Source organism: Pelmatolapia mariae, linkage group LG16_19 (genome assembly GCF_036321145.2).
Source record: "Pelmatolapia mariae isolate MD_Pm_ZW linkage group LG16_19, Pm_UMD_F_2, whole genome shotgun sequence".
Taxonomy (NCBI): Eukaryota; Metazoa; Chordata; class Actinopteri; order Cichliformes; family Cichlidae; genus Pelmatolapia; species Pelmatolapia mariae.
The window spans coordinates 18809410-18835808 of record NC_086241.1 but is presented as its reverse complement, the minus strand read 5'-3'; the positions used below and the strand labels follow the sequence as shown (position 1 = coordinate 18835808).

Below are 26399 nucleotides of genomic sequence, written 5' to 3'. Positions count from 1 at the left end.
TCACAACACTGGTTGAATTCGATAAAAAACAAATTGGTAAATATTTTATTAGCCTTGAATGGTTCAAAGGTCTGTAAGTGGCTTAATAAAAATTCCTTTGAAAATAGTCAGGTACAAGTACTAGAAAAACAGACAATGTTCAAAGAATAAGGGCAGTCATGATATCAGATTTTCACATCATAATTATCATAGTAAAAATCATGACGACAATGGAAAAAACAGTAGCAATTAGACCATTATTTAAAATTATTTATTAAAAAATAGGTAGAACATAATTTTATAACTGTGGTTGTTATTGACAGAATATTTAATTTTTAAATATCAGAGTTATCAGCAGTGCACTGCAACTGTGAAACATTTAAGACAAGTTAACTTAAAGAAAATAAAACCGCTAACAGTTTTGCAATGAGGATTTTAGTTAAATCACGAAAAGTTGAAAATCGAGTACATTTTTGAAAAAACCCCCCCATTCTTTTCAAGCCTGTGATGTGCAGGTTAAAGTACAACATGTAAAACCGTGTGGTTGATGCTTTTCATTTTTTTCCTGTAAAATGTCATGGAAAATGGAAATGCGACTCCCACACTGGTTATTTCATCACCTGAGAGTCGCTTCAAAAAATATTTTGAAATACAAAACAGATGTTTTTAAAACAAAATGATCCAGTTTAATTCATCAGTATATTCAGACCTGGAAGTTCATGCTGCGGCCACTGGTCAGACTGAGCTCTTCACCAAAGTGAAACTTGAATTATTGCCCAAAAGTGAAATGTAAAACCAGGGTACCTAAGGTTAATGCCTTGATTTCCACCTACGCTGCCAAAACATTTGAGTTTGAAACAATCAACCAAGTCTGAAGACCTTGCTCCTTGTGTCCCATATCACACACCTCATTATTATAATGAAACCGCTTGCTGCGATAACAAATGTCCGTACTATTTAATATCAAAGTGCCAAAGTTTGTGATGACAGACTTCGGTGGCAGACTTGTGTTGTGATTTTGAGAAGACTACCAAAGTCTTATAGAGCTTATGACATAAGGACCTGATGCCTTTGCAGGTTGTTTTGGCAAACTCATTTTTATTTTGCTCCCACACACACACACACACACACACACACACACACACACACACACACACACATATATATACACCTGTGTGGCTGTGCGCTTTCGTCTCCTCTCCAAACCTTCCACCCCTCTTTTGGGACCGGACAGTTACTTAAATAGGGAAGTCATGGTTACCGTAATGGACCTCAGCTGTGCCGGCCACCCCTCCCCTGCACTAAGCCACAAACCACACCTCGCCACAGAGCAGTAATCAACAAATATAAATAGGCAATATAAAAATATATTTGGTAAGACATGATAATACAAAATGTGCAACATATTATTTAAAACAAAAACAAGAGAAAAATCAAACACAAAAGTATTAACTACTGACAAACTGCTACTTCCTTGATCTTATTGAGAAACTTGGGAGCAATTAATATCTACAGCTGCTTTTGCTTTCTGTTTCATAAAAAAACCCAAAAAGCTAGTTTAAGTAACCTAAAAATAAAAATCTGTAAGCATCTGTAACACACCTTAAATTAAGTTAATATCCCACTCACAGGTCTCCTTATGAAACATTTACAGGTGGAGCGCTAGTTAAATCCAGGATGTGACGACTTTTGTTTATTCATTTGTTGTGTCAGAATTATTATTAGAGAGAAACTGGTCTAGGATCTCATCAATTACATTGCACTCGAAATTCACTTGTGCCAGGTCCAGCGCAGGCACGTGGGAGAGAAGAAGGCGCCCGACGTTCTGCCGAAGCTCTACCAAACTAAGGGGAAACAGAAAGGAGAAAAACAGTGAGGCTGCTTTCATTAATTGCTTTATCAAAGAGGGGTACATCAAAACCACGAGGAGTGATCTCCCAGCAGTCTAACCTTCTGGATGCATCTGAGTTTGAATGTGTGCCAGAAACAGCTGCCCCTCCTTCCTCCTCTGGATGTGTCTGAATTGAAGATTCACTGGTTGTTGGAAGACTCTGTGCTTTTTCCCTTTGGTGCTCTAACCTTAACTGGAGCTCTTCGCACTGGGCTGCCAGGTTTGCCTTGTGCTCCTCCACAAGGTCCAGCTGGTGGTGCAGAAGGAGAGGGAGTGGAAGAGGGAAGGTACGACAGTCAATAATAATAAAACGAAAGGAGAAATATATTTAAAAAGTGCATAACTGTGGGCTATTTGGGATATTTTTCCTTATACAGTTGGATTGAGAAGTAGATGTAAGGCATACCTCATAGCATGTGCTTTTATCAGAACACCAATTAAGGCACATGACAACATCGGCCAGCTGCTGCCAGATGTTAAATAAATAAATAAATATTTGACCTCTATACAGGTCAAATTTGACATGACCATTTCCAACTTTTTGTGTTTACAGACGGAATGACATGCACGTTCCTACGTCAGCACTTTCAGAAACATAAGCTAGGCAGAGGTAAAAAGCTTGTTTAGTTCAGTGCGTTTAAGGCTCAAATTAGTTCAACTGAATGTGAGAAAAGCTTTTTGTCATCACTTTTACTATTTTTTTTAAACAAAGACAGCTCTACACGGTGTCACTGACCCGTGAGCGCAGCTCTTCTGTCTCCTTCGTTCTTTGATCCAGTTTCCGGACTAGAGCGTCAACTTGCAGCGCAATCTCATCATCATTTTCCACATTTTTGTCAGCACTCAGATTGGCCTTGGTATCAGATGCTGCTATTAAAGCCTCCTTGTCTTTAATCAGTTCACTGACTTTCTGTTTGGCCTTCTCGAACAGACTTTTGTAGTCCTTCTGCCCTCCTGTTTCTTCTGTCTGGCTGGCTTGGTGACAACACTCCTTCTTCACGCTGACCGGTGCCATCTCCTTCAGTTTTTTCTCCAGGTCTTTCACTTGTGAGGTAAGTTTCTGGACCTGTTCTTTTAAAGAGTCTCTCTCCTGAGCGGTCTCCTGCATGAGCTCAAGCAGCTGGTCTTGTTGTTGCTGTACCTCAGAGATATTGGGGTAGGTAAGTGGACTATATTCGTTGTCACCGATATTTGAACAGGAAGGTCTAGGACTTCCTTCCCTTTCTAGATCATGGTTCACTCCATTCTGCAAGGTCTGCTGTCCCTGATGTTCACTCTGACCGTCTCCACTGCTCTCCTGCTTAAATTTTCTTTGCTGAACGTTGCAGTTATCCATATTCGAAGTCTGTTCTTTACCACCCTTATTAATATCATCTTGCTTTTGGTCCTCGCCTTCTTGCTTCACCATCGGTGCTTCTGTCTGGGTTGTGGCGCTTGACAGCTGTGGAAGGGGCGCTGGGGAGGAACTGGTTTCCACAGCTGCAGACCCTGCAGAGCTTGTTCCTGCAGCATTCGTGTCTGAGGGGACATCCACAGCAGCATCATCGCTACACTCCAACAGCATGCTGACATTATTGTCACTTTGCTCTTCCTCTTTCTTCACTTTATTTAAATCGTAGAGGTTCTGTTTTGGCTTGGGGGTACTAGCAGTCTCCAAGATGACAATTTCATCGTCGGTATCATCATTATTACTATCGACATTCACAGAAGGGGAGCTCAGTGGGGTCACATCTACTGATGGGGCTGTTTCCGAGGTGCTCCTATGGAAGCCATTTATCCGAGATCTTTTTGGTGTGTTCTGTGGAGTAACAGGCAGTTTCCTTTTTACTCTGCAGAGCACAAAAAACAGAGTTAACGGCCAATGTTACTGTCCCAAAACACATATCTAAGCTGCCAAACAACACAAAACCATACCTCGGGGTTGACAATGCACCTTTTGATAGTGAGCCTGCTGACAATGAGCATACGCTAGTAATAACTGGAAAACCATCATTACGAGAAGGGCTGTAGGCTAAAGAGAAAGAATACAAATACATTTTAATTTCTCAAAGTGTTTTTTCCCCACTCACACTCAAAGAGAAAAATTTCTCACCAGCTTGAGAAATGGTGGAAGACATCAGCGGTGAGGATTCAGGCCTTGTAGCACCCTCTTGTAATGAACAGCTCCTCAAAGTAGTGGGAGTGGAAGGGGATTGGTGGACAATCTGTCAATAAAAAAAAAGACTGAACATTAATCATCATATTAGACTAAACTGAATCTAAACTTAGCACAAAAAGTAAAGAATCTTGTATTTGGCAGATTATTTTTTTGTTGTAACAATTTTTCTTGTCAATAAATCTTACACCGTTCCCTTAAATGGTGCTATTTAAGCACAAGTTGATCCCACAACTGTTCAGTGGGTTTGAGGTCAGGAATGGTTCGGTGCGAGACTGTGGAGATATGGGATTGCCACTGGTTTTATCTCGTCATCTCTCTACACTGAGATGAGCCATTTTTTCTAGTGAGGGAGATGCCACCACACTACCTCCACCTCCAAAAGTTCTTACCCAATCAGTGCTGCAATCAACATATCGTTCTCTGCATCTTCTCCACACTTTCACCCTATGATCCAACTGCTGTAGGAAGAATATGGACTCATCACTGAACGTAACATTCCTCCACATGTTCAAGTTCCAGTGCACATGGGCACAAAAAGGCCTGATGGTGTCTTCTTGGCAGCCCAGTGAGACTGGAGATTGGCTATGTGCACTCTGCCTGGGTAGAAAGCTGTTGGCCATATCATCCTGCAAACCGTGACTTTAAATCTGTAGAAGCCTGTCTAGAGTTCCTGAGGAAAAGTGGAGTTCTTGTGGTGTTATCTTCTTGGGATGCCCACTTCGTGGCTTACCTGTGAAATCCCCCATTATATGGAAACCGGCCCTCAATTTGGAAGAGGTGCTAGGCAATGTTCCCTCTAAGCTGCGCACGTGCGCACTGTTGGCACGGTCTCTGAGCAGAGAAAATCTGCGTTGCGCACACAAAAAAATTCTAACCCGAATTGAAATTAAAGTAAATATGTACACTGGTGTTTTAGCTAGCAGAGCGGCGTGGCTGATGTGGAGTGAAGCCACGTTAATGACAACGTGTACAACCATTGGAGATGTGAGCAGGACAGACAGAACAATTGACGGAAAAAGTGTGGACTTTATAGCAGTTTTTAAATTGTGTTGATAGGCCACGTAAAACCAGAGTTATGATTAAAAAAAAATGCAATGTTTGGTTTTCTTCCTGAATACTATCGTTGTTTATATTTACTGCAGGAAGAAACGGTAAAAACGGCGTTTTATAAGGAAAACGCTCGAAAGCAATCTCCGCCTGTGAGCAAAGACGAAACCAAAACACCCCCCACCCTTTCCCATTGGTCGAAAAATGTACCATGTCGACCAATCAAAACATGGCATTTAGTTGTTAAGAGACGGGAGGAAGTTTTAGGAGTGACGGCGGTGTTTTGAGATGTAAGAGATTTGGAACGTTTAGCGCAAATCTTGTGTAGTCAGTGTGTAGTGTAGTCAATAGTTTTGTTGTGTGTGTCAGAACAATGAGGCGACTGCTGAATGTTACATCTGATACATCTCCTGTTGTCAGGCCTGCAGGTATCAGGCTGTTGTTCTCCTTTATCTCATAGTGGACAGAAATTATTTTTGGAGTGGCACAAATAATTTGTGTGGCATCAAATTTGATGCAGAACAGCTGATTGTTCTGTAAGTATTTTGAAATGTTTGTTTAAAAATGCCTTGGCTGCATTTTTAGGTAAAGAGCTGAAAAAAACTTTGTTGTTTGCAAAACTCAGTAACTTTTTTGAAGAAGTAACTATATAATTAATTGCCCAACATTGGTCATTATATACTGTATTTTGCAGACAGAGTTACAAGACTCTCTCCCAGACCACAGACTCATACTCATAATGCAAGTCAGAGTTTTATTTAAAAAACATAATAAAGAAAGTTGTGTTTTCAAAATTGGAGTTCAAGTTATTTTTACTTCCAATAGTGTTAACATACTACACAGGTCAATGACTACATTTTTGTTTTACATTTTCATTGTCCATCCATCCATCCATCTTCATCCGCTTTATCCGGGGCTGGGTCGCGGGGGCAGCAGCCTAAGCAGAGAAGCCCAGACCTCCCTCTCCCCAGCCACCTCCTCCAGCTCATCCGGGGGAACACCAAGGCGTTCCCAGGCCAGCCGAGAGATATAATCTCTCCAGCGTGTCCTGGGTCTGCCCCGGGGCCTCCTCCCGGTGGGACATGCCCGGAACACCTCACCCAGGAGGCGCCCAGGAGGCATCCTTGTCAGATGCCCGAACCATCTCAACTGACTCCTTTCGATGTGGAGGAGCAGCGGCTCTACTCTGAGCCCCTCCCGGATGGCCGAACTTCTCACCCTATCTCTAAGGGAGAGGCCAGCCACCCTTCGGAGGAAGCTCATTTCTGCCGCTTGTATCCGCGATCTCGTTCTTTCGGTCACTACCCACAGCTCGTGGCCATAGGTGAGGGTAGGGACGTAGATCGACCGGTAAATTGAGAGCTTCGCTTTTACACTCAGCTCCCTCTTCACCACGACGGACCGGTGCAGCGTCCGCATCACTGCAGCCGCAGCACCAATCCGTCTGTCGATCTCCGGCTCCCTTCTCCCATCACTCGCGAACAAGACCCCGAGATACTTGAACTCTTCCACTTGGGGCAGAAACTCATCCCCGACCCGGAGTGGGCACTCCACCCTTTTCCGGCTGAGAACCATGGCCTCAGATTTGGAGGTGCTGATCCTCATTCCCGCTGCTTCACACTCAGCTGCGAACCGTTCCAGTGCGAGCTGGAGGCCTTCACTCGATGAAGCCAACAGAACCACATCATCCGCAAAAAGCAGAGATGAGATTCTGAGGCCACCGAAGTGAAAGCCCTCCGCCACTTGGCTGCACCTAGAAATCCTGTCCATAAAAATTATGAACAGAACCGGTGACAAAGGGCAGCCCTGGCGGAGCCCATCACCCACCGGGAACGAGTCCGACTTATTACCGGCAATGCGAACCAAACTCTTGCAACGGTTGTATAGGGATCGAATGGCCCGTAGCAATGGGCCAGACACCCCATACTCCCGCAACACCTCCCACAGGACACCCCGAGGGACACGGTCGAATGCCTTCTCCAAGTCCACAAAACACATGTAGACTGGTTGGGCAAACTCCCATGCACCCTCAAGTATCCTCGAGAGGCTAAAGAGCTGGTCCAGTGTTCCGCGACCAGGACGAAAACCGCATTGTTCCTCCTGTATCTGAGGTTCGACTAGCGGACGAACTCTCCTTTCCAGCACCCTGGCATAGACTTTCCCAGGGAGGCTGAGGAGTGTGATTCCCCTGTAATTGGAACACACCCTCCGGTCTCCCTTCTTAAAGATGGGGACCACCACCCCGGTCTGCCAGTCCAGGGGTACTGCCCCTGATCTCCACGCAACATTGCAGAGGCGTGTCAACCAGGACAGCCCTACAACGTCCAGAGCCTTCAGGAACTCGGGGCGGACCTCATCAACACCAGGGGCTCTGCCACCAAGGAGTTGTTTAACTGCCTCAGTGACCTCGCCCCCGGAAATTGGCGGGTCATTCCCCTCATCCCCAGACTCTGCTTCCTCCTCGGAAGACGTGTCAGTGGGATTAAGGAGGTCCTCGAAGTATTCCTTCCACCGCCTGACAATTTTCTCAGTCGACGTCAGCAGCGCTCCGCCAGCACTATACACAGTGCAGGTAGAGCACCGCTTTCCCCTCCTGAGACGCCTGACGGTTTGCCAGAATCTCTTCGAGGCAGTCCGAAAGTCTTTTTCCATGGCGTCTCCGAACTCCTCCCACACCCGAGTCTTTGCTTCAGCCACTGCCCGAGCCGCATTCCGCTTGGCCTGTCGATACCTGTCAGCTGCCTCCGGAGTCCCACAGGCTAGCCAAGCCCGATAGGACTCCTTCTTCAGCCTGGTGGCTCCCTTCACCTCTGGTGTCCACCATTTGGTTCGGGGATTACCACCACGGCAGGCACCAACCACCTTGCGGCCGCAGCTCAATGCAGCAGCTTCGGCGATGGAGATGCTGAACATGGTCCATTCAGACTCAATGTCCCCAGTCTCCCTCGGAATGCTGTCGAAGCTCTGCCGGAGGTGTGCGTTGAAGATCTCACAGACTGGGGCCTCTGCTAGACGTTCCCAGCACACCCTCACTACGCGTTTAGGTGCACCGGGTCCGTCCAGCGTCCTCCCCCGCCCCCTGATCCAACTCACCACCAGGTGGTGATCAGTTGACAGCTCAGCCCCTCTCTTTACCCGAGTGTCCAGAACATATGGTCGCAGGTCTGGTGATACGATTACAAAATCGATCATCGACCTGCGGCCTAGAGCATCCTGGTGCCACGTGCACTTATGGACACTCTTATGTTCGAACAAGGTGTTCGTTATGGCCAAACTGTGATTTGCACAGAAGTCCAATAACAAAACACCACTCGGGTTCAGATCAGGGAGGCCGTTCCTCCCAATCACGCCCCTCCAGGTCTCGCTGTCGTTACCCACGTGAGCATTGAAGTCTCCCAGCAGGACAACAGAGTCTCCAGGTGGGGCACCTTCCAGCACCCCCCCCAGCGACTCTAAGAAGGCTGGGTACTCTGAACTGCCACTCGGCGCATAAGCGCAGATGACAGTCAGGACCCGTTCCCCAGCCCTAAGGCGCAGGGAACAAACCCTCTCATCCACCGGGAAAAACCCCAACGTACCAGCAGCAAGCCGAGGGGATATTAGAATACCCACCCCAGCCCGCCGCCTCTCACCAAGGGCAACTCCAGACTGAGACAGAGTCCAGCCCCTCTCCAGGAGACTGGTTCCAGAACCCAAGCCATGCGTAGAGGTGAGCCCGACTATATCTAGCCGGTACCTCTCAACCTCACGCACTAACTCAGGCTCCTTCCCCACCAGAGAGGTGACATTCCATGTCCCTATTGCCAGTCTTGGCAGCCGGGGATCAGTCCGCCAGGGCCTCTGCTCCTGGCTGCCGCCCGGCACACAATGCACCCGACCCCTATGGCGTCTCCTGCGGGTGGTGGGTCTGCGGGAGGATGGGCCCATGTCTCCTCTTCGGGCTGTGCCCGGCCGGGCCCCATGGACTAAGGCCCGGCCATCAGACGCTCGCCCTCGGGCACCCTCCCCGGGCCTGGCTCCAGGGCGGGGCCCCGGTAACCCTATCCCGGGCAGGGTAAACTGTTCCCTCGATGTTCTCTTCATAAGGGTCTTCTGAATTGCTCTTTGTCTGGTCCCTCACCCAGGACCAATTTGCCATGGGAGACCCTACCAGGGGGCAAAAGCCCCCAGAGAACATAGCCCCTGGGATCCCTGGGACACACAAACCCCTCCACCACGATAAGGTAGCGATTCACGGAGCCCACTTACAATTTTCATTGTAAGTGGGCTAAAGCAGTTAATGAAAAGTTGTCTAACAGAAATGTAAATGCTGTAATTTGATTATTTTAATAAACCATGTAACTTGGATGGATTCGACGCTGGCGTGACCACAGTGAACACGTCTGCTGTTGCTCACAGTGGTCCACGAGATCGCTCAGGGAGTTTGTGTGTTCGCTCAGACACATGAAAAATTATAGGGAACATTGGTGCTAGGTTTAGTTTTTTGCAGAACACCTGCTTGAAGCTGCCCTATAACACTGGCCTAAATAATAATAATAATAATAATAATATGATACTACTACTACTAATAATAATAATGATAGACGAAACAAATATATCATTAGATTTTGTGCTAAGTTTAGATTTGTTTAGTCTAATATGATGATTCTATCAACAGCACATTACTGCTGGCCTCCAAAGTGACAAATGGGAACCACTGTTTGACGCAGCTGCCGTTCCAGGTCTCCCTGCCGCTCTCTGAGAGCCTCATTTTGTTTGGCAAGTTTAGACAGAGGCAACTGTTCTTCGTGGGTTCAATCCTCCACAAATGCGCACAGGATCACAAATAATTAAAATGACAAAATCCCTCAAAATCATAGTGAGGCACTGCAGGTGCCCTTGCAGCAGAAAAAAAGAAAAAAACAATTTACAGAAATTGATGCATCCTTACCTTCTGTCTTTCCTTTTCCTGTTTCTTTTCCTCTCTCTCCCTGTAACAAATAAATCATACAGGTCACCTCTTTTATGATCAGTTAACATTTTCATTCAGATTTCTGTATAAATATTAATTTAAACTTCTGTCACTGTGACTCACTGCTGTTTGTAGGTCTTGCGATACGAAGGCTGGTCATCATCAGAGTCTTCTGGTTCCTCGGGTACCTGGCAGCTCCTGTAAGTGCAATTGAGTATTGAAGTGAAAAGACTGGTAACCTGTACCGGTCCCATGGACAATCATCTTGGGGACATCAAACGCTTACTAATCAGTCTTACTAAGTCAAGAGTGATCTATCATCACCATAAACTGAGAGGAAACAGAGGCTGTTTGTGTTCGTTGGTTTCTTCATAAATTGTGTGTTACTTACAAAACCTATGTCTGAATATGCATTTGTTACTACACCTGTGTTACTACAGCCTCTAATGCATTATTAGGACAATACTCTCAAACTGTATTTAACTCACAATTAGAAAGTGATAGATTAGTTCCAAATGCATCCAAGATAGTTTCAAATGTGAAAATAAATAAATAAACAAACAAAATTTCCATGTTGACAGATTTGTTTAACAAGTAACACACAAACCCAAAAAACAGCAACTGTGGATAAAGACAAATTGGTTGTAAAGAAATTAATCTATTAATACCCACAATGACTCCCTGTAAGAGGCCCGTTTTTATGTCATTTTTTGCCCCTTTTGGCACATCGAAGAAGGAGGCAGAAGAACCACAAGACCCAAAAAACGGAGGTTTGTTCATTCTCACAGTAACGTCCTCCAGTTTCTGCTTGTTTAGCATTTGGCTAAACATTCTGCTGATGTAATCTGATAATTGGTAAAGGTTTAAATGCAATTACTAGCAGTGTTTCATAGCGTGTCTGCAGATATGTCTGTGAAAGAGTATCACTTAGTACGATAGCCCAATTCTGCAAGACTGCAAGGTCAAGTGCATGGGAGTGCGACCTTGAAACATGTACGTATGCATTTTACAGCCGAATTTAATCAGTTCCTTGAATTATTGAGTGCTCTCTGGAAAGAAACAAATAACCACCATCCAATCTCAGATACGATTAGTATATTCTGCTTATCTATGTCTGACTTACCACATATCTATCCTGATTGGACTTCAGCTTTCTTATGCCACAATGTTATCATCCACTGGGTCCAGTTGGGTCAGAGTAATAAAACTTTGTTTCATCACAGGGTTTGACTGAGGCTCCATGTGGATTTCTGTTTGCTCTCAAATTAGTTGTGGCTGTGTATAGCTGTCCACTAACATGTTATACTTCCTCATTTAAAAAAAACAAAAAACAAAAAGAAAAAAATGCACATGGATTTTTCAAGCGGACTATAAAAAAGAGCGGTAAGAAAAAAACCTGACTCCTCCACAATATTGGCAGACATCCATTTGCAAAAGAGTTTGTTTTACTGTGCTGCGAAAGGGCAGTTTTGTTGGTGTCATGTGACTTAGCTACCTCCCATAAGTAAATAAAGATTTTCTTTCCTGATTCATCTGTGTGTGTTTGTCCATTCAGAAAAACCAGTGTCACCAAATAAGGAGGTAGTGACACAACCTGTCACAGCCATCTCAACCCCTAAACTGGCTGCTATGTCATGAGCAGTAGTATTTTTAATCCTTGAAGTCCTAACCATGTAATAATTACCAGAAAATTTAGGTTCCTCAAACACTGGATTAAAATGGGGGTCGACTTTTTATTTGCCCTTTACCATGGTGCATCCTGGTACCATTGATGAAGGCTTTATTTCTACTACTCACTTATATGCTTAACTCTGAGTAAACACACTCAGAGTTGATGGAAATAACTCTGATCAGGCCTTGTTGGAATCAAAACCGATGGTTAGTTTTGGTAATGGACTCAGAGATTGTTGAACCAGTGTTCTGGAACAGAGTCCGGGTAAACTGGTAAAAATCCAATTACCTGAACTGAGGATCAGGGTTCTTTTGGCAGAACCATTTATCTGGCAGCTTGCTGATGTCAATGCCATCAGGAAGTTTACGCCACTGCAGACAGCTATCACACTGCACCCAGTTTTGATCTGGTCGCTTCCTAAAGACAAACCAGCAAGGTTAAACACATATGCAAACAGAAATTTGAATGAATGAAAACCTGATGCCACTCGCTGCGAAGTGTACTAACTTGATATCTTCTGGTAGTGTGGTGCTATTTGGATTTTCTTTCGTCTTTCTGTAGCGTATCTCTTTCCAGTACTCCTCCAATTTAATCCCCAAATTATTCATGGTTTTCCTGTGCCAAGAAAGTTTGCATCAGACAGACAACAGACTTTTTGTGCCTCACCCACCCAAACCTCATTATGACCTCAATCGAGCCTTCGAGGTGATAAATGTAATCAGGAATGTTATTACCTGTACTTGTCATTCTCCATAAAACTCTGTTTGTTGTGAGTGGGATCCAAAAAGTTACATTCTATGACCCCAATGACTCCAACACCATTGTTGTTGGCCTGTAGGAGGCAAAGTTTTAGCAAATGATAACATCTACATCATTCTACATGTGAAAACACGTGATTAAAGAAAAACTCACTTAAACAGCAGAAACTGACCTTAAGCTGACAGCCGACACGTTCGTAAGCTTTAATGAGCCGGTTCTTGTGATACATCATTATGCCACACTGGTCTTTACTTTTGGTGTTATACCCAAAAGTAATAGGAATTCTGCGGGGCTAGCATACAATTTAAGGAAAACGCACAAAAGCAGCAGTATAAACATATCACCAAAATTATACAGTTGTAGAAAAGCTGTGCAAAAAGGATACCAGGAAATTAGGCTTATAGTGATCCTTTCTGATCCAGGCCAGGCTCTTGGCGATGAGCTCAGACTTCACCTTTTGACCCCGAAGTATGATCTGCATTCGAGGCTTCAGGTACAGAATGCTGGAAAATGCCTACACCCACCCACAGATGTGTGAATTTATTTATACAATCAGTAGAATCGTGATAAAGAAAACAGGGTGGAGCTCATAAATTGGGGGAAATATCTCTAAAAACAATGATTAAGTGTGACTATTTTACAGACCTCCTTAATGCAATATCTGCCTGTAATTTTTTTTATATATACATAATGAAATGAAAAGTCATAGATTTGTAGATGTCCAAATATATATATATATATATATATATATATATATATATATATATATATAAAAAAAACTGTGAGATGTTTGACTACATTGCTGTCTGTATTATTGTTAAACTCCTAAATGATCACCTTTAAAGTGTTTGTGCCATTAACATCATGTACAGTAAAACAGGCATGGGGAACAGCACTGATTGGGAGAGGCTTTGAACAGATGACATACTCAGTTCAATTCAACATATAATACTTTAAGAATGCACAAGCATCTATCAAAAACCTATTTATTTAGTCTATCATCTGTGATATAATTATGTAGAATTATAACGTATTGTTCATCTCCCTTAAATAAACAGGCAGCCTAACATTCATGAAACATTCATATATTAAAACACTTAAATTTGTCTGTTGTCTCAGTGGCTGATAGTGCCCCACAGGCCTCAATGTGAGCTTGAAGCCAATTATAATTTTTAAGTTGTGTAATGTGTAGGTGCTCACAATAAACAGATTTTGAATGAAAGCCGGGGAACTTCGGTAGCACAAAAAAAGTGGCTATTCTTTGTGCCCATGTGGATCAGTCTCTCTCATTACCATTATTTCCTTAAGCCTTAAGTTGGCTAGTTAGGTATCAGACTAACGTTTAAAGCTTTCACTTGAGTGAAGTAACTCACATTACTGCTACTGCTAAGTAATGTTAGCCAATTTTACAGTATATTTCATAAATCACCATGCCATAACTAACTACTATAATAGCCCTGCCATACTGCATCACACTCAGTGCATTTCAATAATTTCTTCAGCAAGGTTGAAAGCTAGCAAAATAATAAGTTTCAAAAATTAGCATGTGTTATGTACACATACTCAAAAATTATTTTCTAGGACTCACCTGTCAAGTGACTCAAGAGTGCAAATTCCGCCAGTGTCATTTTCCATGAAACACTCATTAAAACAGCAACCTCCAGTTAGTGCACTCATCCCCGACTGTTTGGGGGAGGGGCGGGGTCACACATTGAAACAGACTGACATGCAGAGGTGCAACGCAGCCCAGATGGAGATATTTTGCTTTTACACTTTGCGACTCATTTTATTTCTCTATCTGATAAGAAAACTATTCGGTCAGATAGTTATTTGTGGTGAATGAAATACAGTTTCAAGCACGTTTAAGCATCACATCTGAAATTCAAGCGCTTTTCAAACCTTGAAAAGACTATATTCAAGTATTTTCAAGGATTTCAAGCACCCGTACGAACCCTGCCTGAAGCATACCCCATCCTCTCTGAAACATGGTGGAGGCAATGTTATGGCATGGGCATGTATGGCTGCCAGTGGAACCGGGCCACTACTGTTTACTGATGAAGTGACTGCTGATAGAAGTACCAGGATGAACTGTGGAAGTATGCAAGGCTATACTCTCTGCTTCAAAAATATATTAATCTGAGCCTGGGGACCCAGATGGGGGACTGTATAAAAATGGCTGCAATTCTTTAACAGTTAATGCAAAGCTTTTGTTTAATCCCTTGAATTAAAGTTGAAAGTCTGAGCTTCAATTATTAAATTAATAAACACATTGATTATTTGATTTTCTGCTGTTTAATTTTACTGTGTAGGTGCACAGAGGTAAACTTACAAAAATTGTGTCACTGTCAAAAAAAACCCCTGAAACTGTGGATCTAACCAGAAGTTGCCCACTGGACTGGAGTGTGATTAGCATCCCAAACTGTTGCACTCTCATTTTTGGATGCATAATTATGGTGAGGACAAAGAGGCTTTCTCTTTTAGCGCCAAGTGCTAATGGTTTATTTCAGGGCATGCACATTTATGCTGCTTACCCGAAGCGAGTACATGCTCTCAGGGATGTGTGACGTGATCTTGTCTGGACGCTGATTAGTGTCATTCTCTGCACTGTAAACCTCAGATGGAATTCGGATGTCGTACCGATCCTTCTCAAAATCAAATTCTGTTGTTCCAGTAGATGTCCTGAAAAAACAAACAAACCCCAAAACAAGACACAGTTTATGTTATTGGTTATTAGTCCAGAAGACAGTTAGAATATAAGGGCAGAGAGGGAGCACTTTTTCATGCAATATTTCTTAGAACTATGTTTACAAAAAGTTAGAACCCTCTGCAAAATGTGAAAACAAATTGAAAGGAAGGATTGCAAAAGACCAAATACTGAGTTGGGAAGGCATTTACCTCGCTCTAAAAAGCAGCGTGAATAAGTGGTTAACAGTTTAGGTATAGAGAAAAACCAATTAACTGAGTGATTAGGGCGTGCATATTTTGAACTACTATTGGTATGAAAATCAGAAGAATTTTCTTTTTGGAAATCATGGATGCATCATCCTCGAGGTAAATGTAATGGTATGGAGTGCATTTCAACAAATGGTGTGCAGTTGACATCCAGTTAATTTGCCCTCTTTGTCGTGCAAAGCTTCCAGATCTGTAAACTATCACTATTTTGTCAGGCAAACAAGAAAGCTGGTGATTTGATTCTTGTAGGAATGATGATAATCTGTTCATTTGTTTTATCTTATTGATCCAGTAATGAGAGGCTTTAACTAGCAGGCTTTAATTGCAACAGCATAGCCTCTGAAATCACATATGACCATTTATTCCTGTGTGGACCACAGACAGACCTGCGGAGGTTCCAGATGATGATCCGTGTGCCAGTTTTCGACGTGGATCCCGGCAAACTAATTGCACGAATCTCTGAGAGTAGCTCTTCTTGTGTGCTGAAAGGGGAATACTGCAGAATGGCCTGCAGACTGGATTTCTGGTCCTCTCTTACACAGAGTAAAGGAGAAGTTAAGGACGGAAAACAAAGGAAAAAGGGAAGTATGACTTATGTAAGATGACAAAAAAATACCCTTCTCAATGACATTTACAGCTTCACGATTAGATGCTGCTAATCGAATGAATTTGATTAAATGATGATCGACATGTTTGAACACTTCTAAAAAAGCAGAAGATTTGGCCCGTCTGAAGCCTTCAGGTAACTTCACACAGTATCAGAACTATACAGAAAACAATTACTTTATGTTATTGCTGCTAAAGATGTTTCTGCAACACATTTCTCCCACTGAAAACGCTACGTCCAGAACAGAATCAGTCTTTTGGGATCTACTTACCTGGATGATTGAGCATGCATTAAGACACGTGTTTCTACAAGCTACTGAATTATGCATAAAGTCCTGGTGCACGGTGCCATGCATCACAATTCTGATTATTTCTCCTGAATTCTTTTCTATCAGACACTACCAGAGCTCTGCTTTAACAGTCTGACTCCTGGGAACAATTCACAGTGCACAACCCTTTAAACATGGAGATAAAAACTCCAACAACAACAGTCCTGGTCAAGTCTTTGCTTTTCCACAGACCTCACTTGTAAACCAGTAGAACCGGACAACCACAGATCTAAATAAAATAAATACAACAGCGAGACTGGAAGCACTTCAGAGGTGTAAGAAGAGATGAAATCAGAGTTATAAAATTTTTGTTTTAGCAAAGTTGCAGGACTTGGTTATCACACCTTTTATCTAGCCTCTAATTTTGATTTATTTATGTTTTTTTTTTAAAGGAATCTCTTTTTTCGCCCTTTTTTCTCTGAGATTTCTGGATTGCTCCTGTTCTTTTTCAGCTGACTTAATTTAATGCTGGAGTAATGAATACATAGTTGATGTATAATATTTCATTAGATAAAGGATATAGTTCTTTGAGTCGCTCTCTTCAAAGGAAACAATAGGTACAATTATTTGATCTGCACCAATCTTTTCCAGGTAGGTCTGGGAGAGCATCCCCACGCATAAGCTCCTCTTCGACTTGGAGAAGACAATAGCATCTTTGCCAAGACGCATGGAGCCAGACTTGAAGCCATTGCCATAGATTCCAATTGGATCTTTACCGTTCAGGGGCACCTTGTCACTGTATCCGAAGCTGAAGGAGAGAAAATGCAAAAATTCTTTACCAGTTTTGCAAACCATAATTCTCCCTCTGAAGGGAAGTAGTATGCAATCAGTTCCATTTGTCTGTCTGTCTGTTAGCAGTCTAGCATCCACAGTTTTCAAGATATCATGTTTAACTTTTGTCTGATGGCAGGTACCAAAAGCATCTCTAGGTGATTTAATTTTTGATTTAATTTAATATGGTCATGATCAAGGTCACACCAAATGTGGAAATCAGTTCAAATTTGGGCTGTTCGACATAACGATATATATCGGATGACGATATAAAAACGTCTATCGTTTCATTTTACGCTATCGTTTGTTTCGTGGTGTCGCAAAATAAACTGTTTACGGCAATATTTTTTCATCGTTTTGATGGTCACTGTAGCGGCTATATTAATTTCTTAAGTTCTCTCTTTCTCTTATATTTAATATAACCACACTACGGACGGACAAGCGCCTGTTTTTATGGGTTGTCGTTAGCAACAACGACGGTAAAACCATCGCATGTCCGCTTGTTTATTTTCCACATAAACCTTTCACAATAAAGCTCAAGATCCTGTTGAGACTTTTCAAAAACGGAATCACGTGAAAAAGTATGCAGAGTATTGACGGATGAGAAGCAAAAAAGAGCCGTCAGGTGCTAAAAAATAAACCTTAAACTCAAACATTAGAACAGGCTTTTCCCCGCAGCAAGCCGTGTAATAAATACTCACAAAGAAAACGGCGGCCGTTACAACCTATGTCTAAAAAATGTGTAGTTTCATGCATCGGTTAAAACACTCGACTCCAGGTATACGACGCCCAGCTGGAAACACTTCACCTACCCGAGATTCACAGAATTTACAGAAAATATTAATTTTTTTTGTGATTTATATCGTTATCGGACGATAGATGTTTTATATCGGGATATGAGATTTTGGTCATATCGCACAACCCTAGTTCAAATGCTATCTTACGCACAATTTATCATGGCTTCAAACTTCACAACAACATAATAGGCCTCGGAAGACATGAGCACCTAGGTTGGCTAAGCAGTTGACCTTGACCTTCATTGTTAGTACCAAATTTGACGTAAAAAAAATGGTCAAGAGACCATACCGAGTAACACATGATATGAAAAGGCATGGTGAGAGCTGTACAATACACTTTTAATTTCTTCAATACGACACCCTATGATGTCACAATGACACCATAAAAGTCTGCAAATCACACACTGCATGAATTTATGTTAAAATCTCAAGGTTTTACAAAGATTTCAATCTTCTGAAATCTGACTTTCCACAAGTTTCAAAAAAATGACACCGTAGTTGCATCTGTACCTGAGCATCTTATGCATTGTTTTATTGTCCAGCCCATTTCCATTATCCATGAAGCTGAGGCATTCTTCTCCTTTGACCACAGTTTTATCAATCCAGAACTGTTTGGCACTGACGTCTGGGTCGTAGGCATTGTCTGTCAAAAACAGTTTTAGGGAGCATTTAAAATCCAAATATGAATGCCAAAATTACAGTGTAGATGAGCAGCAGGGAGAGACTACTTTTTTTTACAGAGGACCTATTTTTCTGCTACATACAGTGTACATATTAAACAGACTCATAAAGTTAGATTCATGCAGAAATATAGTGAAGATACATTATATATATATCTTCACTATTATATTATATATTATTGTTATTTATTGTATTTTTTATTACATGAAACAAAACATACAGTTCAATCACGTAAATATTTGACTTTGTTATATAATCATCTGTCTGTGTCGTTACAACTGTTGTTCTCAGAATTGGAAGTGAAATAGAAACCAACTTTGAAATACAATGAGATCACAGTGACTCACCAATCAGTTCAGCTATAGCGCTGAAGGGCCAGGTGTGGCTGGTGGAGTTGCTGTGAAGAAACTTGGGCGAAAGCTACAAGTGAAACAAATTCAATTTCACAAATTAGTTGCATTTTATATCACATCCACCACAATAAAGGGGCTTTGCTGACTTTATTTATTTTTACTGCATGGAAAATATGCTCCATGTTTAAAACAAAGGTTTGATGGAATTTTGAAACCAAAACCTGGTCAGTTCAGCGCTGCACTGGTCAATTTAGTGAAATACATGCAAATCTTTGCAGAAGAGATCAGACTCGTAATAGGGAAGAACAGTAGGGGGAAGGGTTTCCCACATGTAGCAACAGCACAGGAAATCCAGATAAAAATGTTTGAGTAAATTCTTATTAACACAAATACTGAATCAGCTAATCACATGGCAGTAATTCAGCATGGTCAAAACAACCTGCTGAAGTTCAAACCAAACATCAGAATGAGAAAAAAAGGCGAGTGAAGGAAGGGCAGTAGACAGTCTCTGATGTGCTGAGACAGTATCTGCTCTAAAAACTTCATGACTACAGATGTGAGGGCTACAGGTCTGTAGTCATTGAGATCGGAATGATGGTGGAGACCTTCAGATTGGTGGGAATGGTGGCATGAGTCAGGGAGAGGTTGAGCACCCTTCCAAAGAAGGTGTTGAGGTCCTCTGCGAGTTTGAGGCTGCTGTCGGCAGTTGGGGGGCTCTGGCCTTTGTAGTTGGTGAGAGCTTGGGATGCCTCTCCACACCTGGCAGGGGGTTGTTATCAGTGAGGAAGCCCTCGATCCTCTTCTTATAGGCCTCCTTTGCCTGTTTGATACCCATCCTCTGGTTGGCTCTGGCAGTGCTGCACAAGGAAATGACCCTCAGCATGAAGGTTAAGTTACGAGTTCTGATCAGAGCCTGGATTTTACTTGTCATCCAAGGTTCTCAGTTAAGTTTTTGTCACTGTCACATTTTCTACACAGCAGTTAACGTAGAAAAGGACAGAGTGATTGAAGGTCTCCAGATCCTGCTGTTTAAAAATGGACCAGTTTGTCAGATTAAAACAGTCCTGTAGCTGGAGGAGAGCATCACCTGGCCATATGTTACTAACCACACGAACCTTGAAGCAGATGGACTGAAGACCACACTGGGTGGCACATCCTCGAGGTAAATGTAATGGTATGGAGTGCATTTCAACAAATGGTGTGCAGTTGACATCCAGTTAATTTGCCCTCTTTGTCGTGCAAAGCTTCCAGATCTGTAAACTATCACTATTTTGTCAGGCAAACAAGAAAGCTGGTGATTTGATTCTTGTAGGAATGATGATAATCTGTTCATTTGTTTTATCTTATTGATCCAGTAATGAGAGGCTTTAACTAGCAGGCTTTAATTGCAACAGCATAGCCTCTGAAATCACATATGACCATTTATTCCTGTGTGGACCACAGACAGACCTGCGGAGGTTCCAGATGATGATCCGTGTGCCAGTTTTCGACGTGGATCCCGGCAAACTAATTGCACGAATCTCTGAGAGTAGCTCTTCTTGTGTGCTGAAAGGGGAATACTGCAGAATGGCCTGCAGACTGGATTTCTGGTCCTCTCTTACACAGAGTAAAGGAGAAGTTAAGGACGGAAAACAAAGGAAAAAGGGAAGTATGACTTATGTAAGATGACAAAAAAATACCCTTCTCAATGACATTTACAGCTTCACGATTAGATGCTGCTAATCGAATGAATTTGATTAAATGATGATCGACATGTTTGAACACTTCTGCACTCCCCTCAGCTAAGGACATGCAAACTGAGGCTCCAGTTTGCTCAAATTAACACAACAGCAGAATGGAAAAATGTTGCTTGTTCTAATGAGTCTCTGCTTGCTGGTGGAATGGTCAGGTCAGAAAACACCATGCCTTGTATCAAAATTTCAGGGTGGTGGTAACAGTGTAATGGTGTGTGGGAAACTACCGACTGAGCACCGTTTAAACATTACAACATAACTGAATACTGTTGCTGGCCATGTTCATCCCCTTATGACTACAGTGTACCCATTGTCTGATGGCTGCTTCTGGCAGGATAACGCAACATATCACAAAGCTCAAATCATCTCAAACTGGTTTCTTGAACATGGCAATGAGTTCACTATGCATCTTTGCATATTGTTTTTAATGCGCTACATTTGTTTACCTTATTGCTTGGTATTGTCATTTTTTCTCCACCACTGCAGAACTTCAGCCAAGACTACAGATGACAATATCTGGTATAACAGATCTATATCGTAACTGTTAAACACTTAGAAAGCTGATATTTATTTGGTCATAAACAGAATCAATTCAAGTAGGTGGAAATTATGCATAGAAACTTTCTAAGGAGCTTGGAAAGAAAAGCGCCTGGACTTCTTTAATTTGCTTGAAGATGTTTCACCTCTCATCTGAGAAGCTTCTTCAGTTCTAGAGTCAAATGGTGGAGAGCTCCAGATTTAAGCCCTATGGGAGTGTCACCCCAAGAGGGACAATGGACCCCTTAATGATCTACCTAATCACATGAACTAAGGCGTGAAAATGGGTTTAGCTAAAAATCAGCCCACATCAGCTCATTGTGAAATCTACCCCCACCCTATCATGTGATTTCTTGAGGTCAGATGTATATGACAGACAGTTGGTTTCATAAACCACCGCCTCTGTTCAAAGATGGTCGCTTACAGTGGACATAGATGGCTTCTTTCACTCCTCTTTCAAACCATCTGTCTTCCCTGTCCAAAATGTGAACATTGGTGTCCTCGAAGGAGTGACCTTTGTCCTTTAGATGCAGAAGGACAGCCGAGTCTTGTCCCGTGGAGGTGGCTCTTCTATGTTGTGCCATGCGTTTATGAAGTGACTGTTCGGTCTCTCCAATGTAGAGGTCTGAGCATTCCCCCCTACACTGTACAGCCTATACGACGTTGTTAAGTTTGTGTCTAGGAGTTCTGTCTTTGGGATGAACCAGTTTATGTCTGAATGTGTGGACACACACTCTGACTGATATGACTCTGACCTGGATGACTGAGAACCTTCACAGACATATGCAAAGAAGCTCCGCAGTCAAACAAACGTGACCTAAACAACTTTAATCCCTTGTTTTGCTTTCACATGTGTGATAACACGAGGGACACACTTACTACAGAGTAATAAACAAACAGGGGAAGACTTTAAGAGGGTGAATAGAGGGAAAACATAATACAAGTGCATTAAATATGTCTGTGAAGGTTCTCAGTCATCCAGGTCATCGTAGTCTAAGGAGCTTGGAAAGAAAAGCGTCTGGACTTCTTAAAGTTGCTTGAAGACGTTTCACCTCTCATCCGAGAAGCTTCTTCAGTTCTAAGGTCAAATGGCCGAGAGTCCCAGATTTAAACCCAGTGGGAGTATCCCCCCAAAGAGGGACAAAGGACCCCCTGGTGATCCTCTAATCACATGAGCCAGCGGCTGGTGTCTGATCTTCTTTTCTGTGCCTCTTTGCTGACTTTATGAACGCCCAGTTGGGATAACCGCATGTTTTGAGTGCTTCCTTTACATGTGTGTGTTCCTTCTTTTTCCCTTCAGGCTTAGAGGGAACATGTTCTGCCCGGTGGTGTAGGGTCCTGATTACTCCAAGTTTGTGTTCCAGAGGGTGATGGGAGTCAAAGAGGAGGTACTGGTCCGTGTGTGTGGGCTTCCGGTAAACTTCAATGTTGAGGTTGCCGTTTTCTTCAATGTGCACAGCGCAGTCCAGGAAGGGCAAACAGTTATCCTTTGTGTCTTCCCTGGTGAACTTGATGTTTTTATCCACGGCGTTAATGTGCGCAGTGAAGGATTCCACTTCTTGTGTTTTGATTTTGACCCAGGTGTCGTCTACATATCTGTACCAGTGGCTGGGTACTCTCCCTTTAAAAGAGCCAAGAGCCTTTCTTTCCACTTCCTCCATGTAAAGGTTGGCTACAATAGGTGACACGGGGGAGCCCATGGCACAGCCATGTTTTTGTCTGTAGAAACCCTCGTTGTACTTGAAATATGTAGTGGTGAGGCAGAGGTCTAACAGTGTGCAGATCTGATCGGGTGTGAAGTTGGTCCTGTCCTCCAAGGAGTTGTCTTCTTGTAATCGTTTTCTGACAGTCTCCACTGCCTCTGTGGTGGGTATGCAGGATAAAGGACACTCTTTCGAGGATGCCAATGTTCACATTTTGGACAGAGAGGACAGATGGTTTGAAAGAGGAGTGAAAGAGGCCATCTATGTCCACTGTGAGCGACCATCTTTGAACAGAGGCGGTGGTTTACGACACCAATTGTCTGCCATCTATAATCCAGTTTTGAGATCCCTTCCCAGACGCCTTAACGCCCACTCACATTCTGGGCCATCTGACCTCAGGAATTCACATGATAGGGTGGGGCCAGGTTTAACAATGAGCTCACCCGAAACCCTGGCTGATTAGGTCCCACACCCGCTTTCACACCTTGGCTCATGTGATTAGAGGATCACCAGGGGGTCCTTTGTCCCTCTTTGGGGGGATACTCCCACTGGGTTTAAATCTGGGACTCTCGGCCATTTGACCTTAGAACTGAAGAAGCTTCTCGGATGAGAGGTGAAACGTCTTCAAGCAACTTTAAGAAGTCCAGACGCTTTTCTTTCCAAGCTCCTTAGACTACGATGACCTGGATGACTGAGAACCTTCACAGACATATTTAATGCACTTGTATTATGTTTTCCCTCTATTCACCCTCTTAAAGTCTTCCCCTGTTTGTTTATTACTCTGTAGTAAGTGTGTCCCTCGTGTTATCACACATGTGAAAGCAAAACAAGGGATTAAAGTTGTTTAGGTCACGTTTGTTTGACTGCGGAGCTTCTTTGCATATGTCTGTGAAGGTTCTCAGTCATCCAGGTCAGAGTCATATCAGTCAGAGTGTGTGTCCACACATTCAGACATAAACTGGTTCATCCCAAAGACAGAACTCCTAGACACAAACTTAACAACGTCGTATAGGCTGTACAGTGTAGGGGGGAATGCTCAGACCTCTACATTGGAGAGACCGAACAGTCACTTCATAAACGCATGGCACAACATAGAAGAGCCACCTCCACGGGACAAGACTCGGCTGTCCTTCTGCATCTAAAGGACAAAGGTCACTCCTTCGAGGACACCAATGTTCACATTTTGGACAGGGAAGACAGATGGTTTGAAAGAGGAGTGAAAGAAGCCATCTATGTCCACTGTAAGCGACCATCTTTGAACAGAGGCGGTGGTTTATGAAACCAACTGTCTGTCATATACATCTGACCTCAAGAAATCACATGATAGGGTGGGGGTAGATTTCACAATGAGCTGATGTGGGCTGATTTTTAGCTAAACCCATTTTCACGCCTTAGCTCATGTGATTAGGTAGATCATTAAGGGGTCCATTGTCCCTCTTGGGGTGACACTCCCATAGGGCTTAAATCTGGAGCTCTCCACCATTTGACTCTAGAACTGAAGAAGCTTCTCAGATGAAAGGTGAAACATCTTCAAGCAACTTAAAGAAGTCCAGACGCTTTTCTTTCCAAGTGCATTAAATCTTATGCAAAAGCCATTTAACCTCCTACCAAATAGAGACATAGAGAATACACTGGTCCTGGCTCTGTGTCGACCTGGAACAAGACAAGCCAGGCCGTTGTAACCAGTATGTTAGTGGGCTGTAAAACCAGCCGTGAGTCAGGAAAACGAAACTTATCCAGTAGCCTGAATTCACAGCACAACCGGACCTAAATTCTTAGTAAACAATACTGCTGTTAACGATGACAGAACTCCCGTAATTCATTGGCAGTTGTAAATATAAACTGACTGGCAACTAAATGGCAGTCCCACAGACCTCGGTACCAACAGCCAATACAGCTTTGACCACAGCGGGTGTGCTGTATGGACTAAATTAACCTCACTGAACCCAGACGCATAGTCTTACTGTTGTTTCAACTGTTCACACATTTAGTCCACCAATAAATAGGACAAAACTCCTCAAACAAATAAGTAAACTCCTCTCACCGTGCTTAACGGAACACCATGGTCCATCTGCGTCGCCATCTTTCTCTGTAGACCGATTGCAGTGGGCGGGGTTAGGTCCAAGCATCCGGTCGACCAAACACTCGAGTTACACAAAAATTAAACAGAGAACTTTTAAGTTAATTAAAATCGCCCTTGCTTATGTTTTATGTTAATATCAATATCCATACCTCATATGTAAGGCTTTATTTGTGCATTGAACGCTGTCGGGAACACTTCCGTTTTAACGAGTTCCAAAATAAAAGCGTGCCGACAGTGACACACCTTGAAATTAATTTTAGTGTTACGGAATGTGACACACGTGCCAGTGTTGTTGTGCCAGTGCAAGTGATGTCTGCGAAAAAGGGGATTATTCGTATTTAAACTGGGGGATGTGGCCAACAGGGTGGCAGAGATTTTAACAAATGTAACATAGTTCTATAAAGATATTTCAATGGCCCAAAAGATCTGGATTGGTTATAATGTAGGGGCAATAGGGCAGAGACATAAATAATATTTGAAAAAACAGGTCATTTCTTTATTTTATAAATAAAATAAAGGTCTTTATTTTATTTTTAAATACATGGATTAATCTTTAAGGCTTCAGAGAGTAGATGGAAGGTATTTTATTGGATTTACAAAGTTTTTGAAAAAAAACCCCCATCTATTTCCTCACAACACCATATCCTGTTTATCTCAGACATGAAAACATCAGAAACAATGACTTAAAGCATATTCCGATCTATTGAAAGTGGGCATGCCGAGCCCCCGGGGCAGACCCAGGACACGCTGGAGAGATTATATCTCTCGGCTGGCCTGGGAACGCCTTGGTATTCCCCCGGACAAGCTGGAGGAGGTGGGAGAGGGAGGTCTGGGCTTCTCTGCTTGGGCTGCTGCCCCCGCGACCCGGATAAGCGGAAGAAAATTGATGGATGGATGGATGAAAGTGGAAATGAAAATAATTGTCTATTATCATTCTGATTTTTATGTAATCATGCGTAAAAAATGCTATATCCTAAAAAAAATAATCACATCAAGAATGTAAAATTATAGATATATAAATTCAACACTAATTAAAACTAAAACACAATTTTGTTATTGTAAGCTAGTCTGTATATTCAAATATGTGTTATGAAACCTCGCGTGTGTTGGATTTGCATGCGATTCCCACACTCACTGAAACAGGAGCTCAGGTACCTTTGCAATTTTATGACTTCTCCATCCCTTTCTTTGATCTCGTTCTCAGTTAGTTCAGAATAAATGGATTTCAGCTTGTCTTTTTTTAATGTACTTTGTGCATTACAGGTAGGATCGTAATTTAATCTACTTTTCTAGTCCTACCGATTACTCAAAGTGCTTTCAACAACAAGTCAACAGCTTTAACTATACATTCATACAGCACTCGATTTCACATTCACTGCTGATATAGAATCACTGAC

The 26399-nt window shown here is 42.7% G+C and overlaps 1 protein-coding gene across 3 annotated transcripts; it reads right to left on the bottom strand.

Annotated features, from left to right (window-relative positions):
- Window positions 1-244: 244 nt before the first annotated feature.
- Window positions 245-25009, bottom strand: morc3a (MORC family CW-type zinc finger 3a). Of its 3 annotated transcripts, XM_063498197.1 has the most exons (19): window positions 24964-25009; window positions 20396-20542; window positions 18941-19013; window positions 18423-18555; window positions 16866-17092; window positions 15796-15952; window positions 14989-15136; window positions 12843-12971; window positions 12630-12749; window positions 12433-12530; window positions 12206-12313; window positions 11987-12115; window positions 10150-10224; window positions 10006-10045; window positions 3963-4074; window positions 3785-3881; window positions 2607-3699; window positions 1930-2120; window positions 245-1823 (listed from the first exon to the last, which is right to left on the bottom strand). In XM_063498197.1, the coding sequence occupies exons 4-19, from the start codon at window positions 18470-18472 to the stop codon at window positions 1673-1675; spliced, it is 2925 nt and encodes a 974-aa protein (XP_063354267.1). In that variant the 5' UTR covers window positions 18473-18555; window positions 18941-19013; window positions 20396-20542; window positions 24964-25009; the 3' UTR covers window positions 245-1672. The 3 variants fall into 3 exon arrangements, with proteins under 3 accessions (XP_063354267.1, XP_063354265.1, XP_063354266.1); XM_063498195.1 differs by lacking the exon at window positions 20396-20542 and having other exon boundaries at window positions 24964-25003; XM_063498196.1 differs by lacking the exon at window positions 24964-25009 and having other exon boundaries at window positions 20396-20605.
- Between the last annotated feature and the right edge of the window lie 1390 nt (window positions 25010-26399).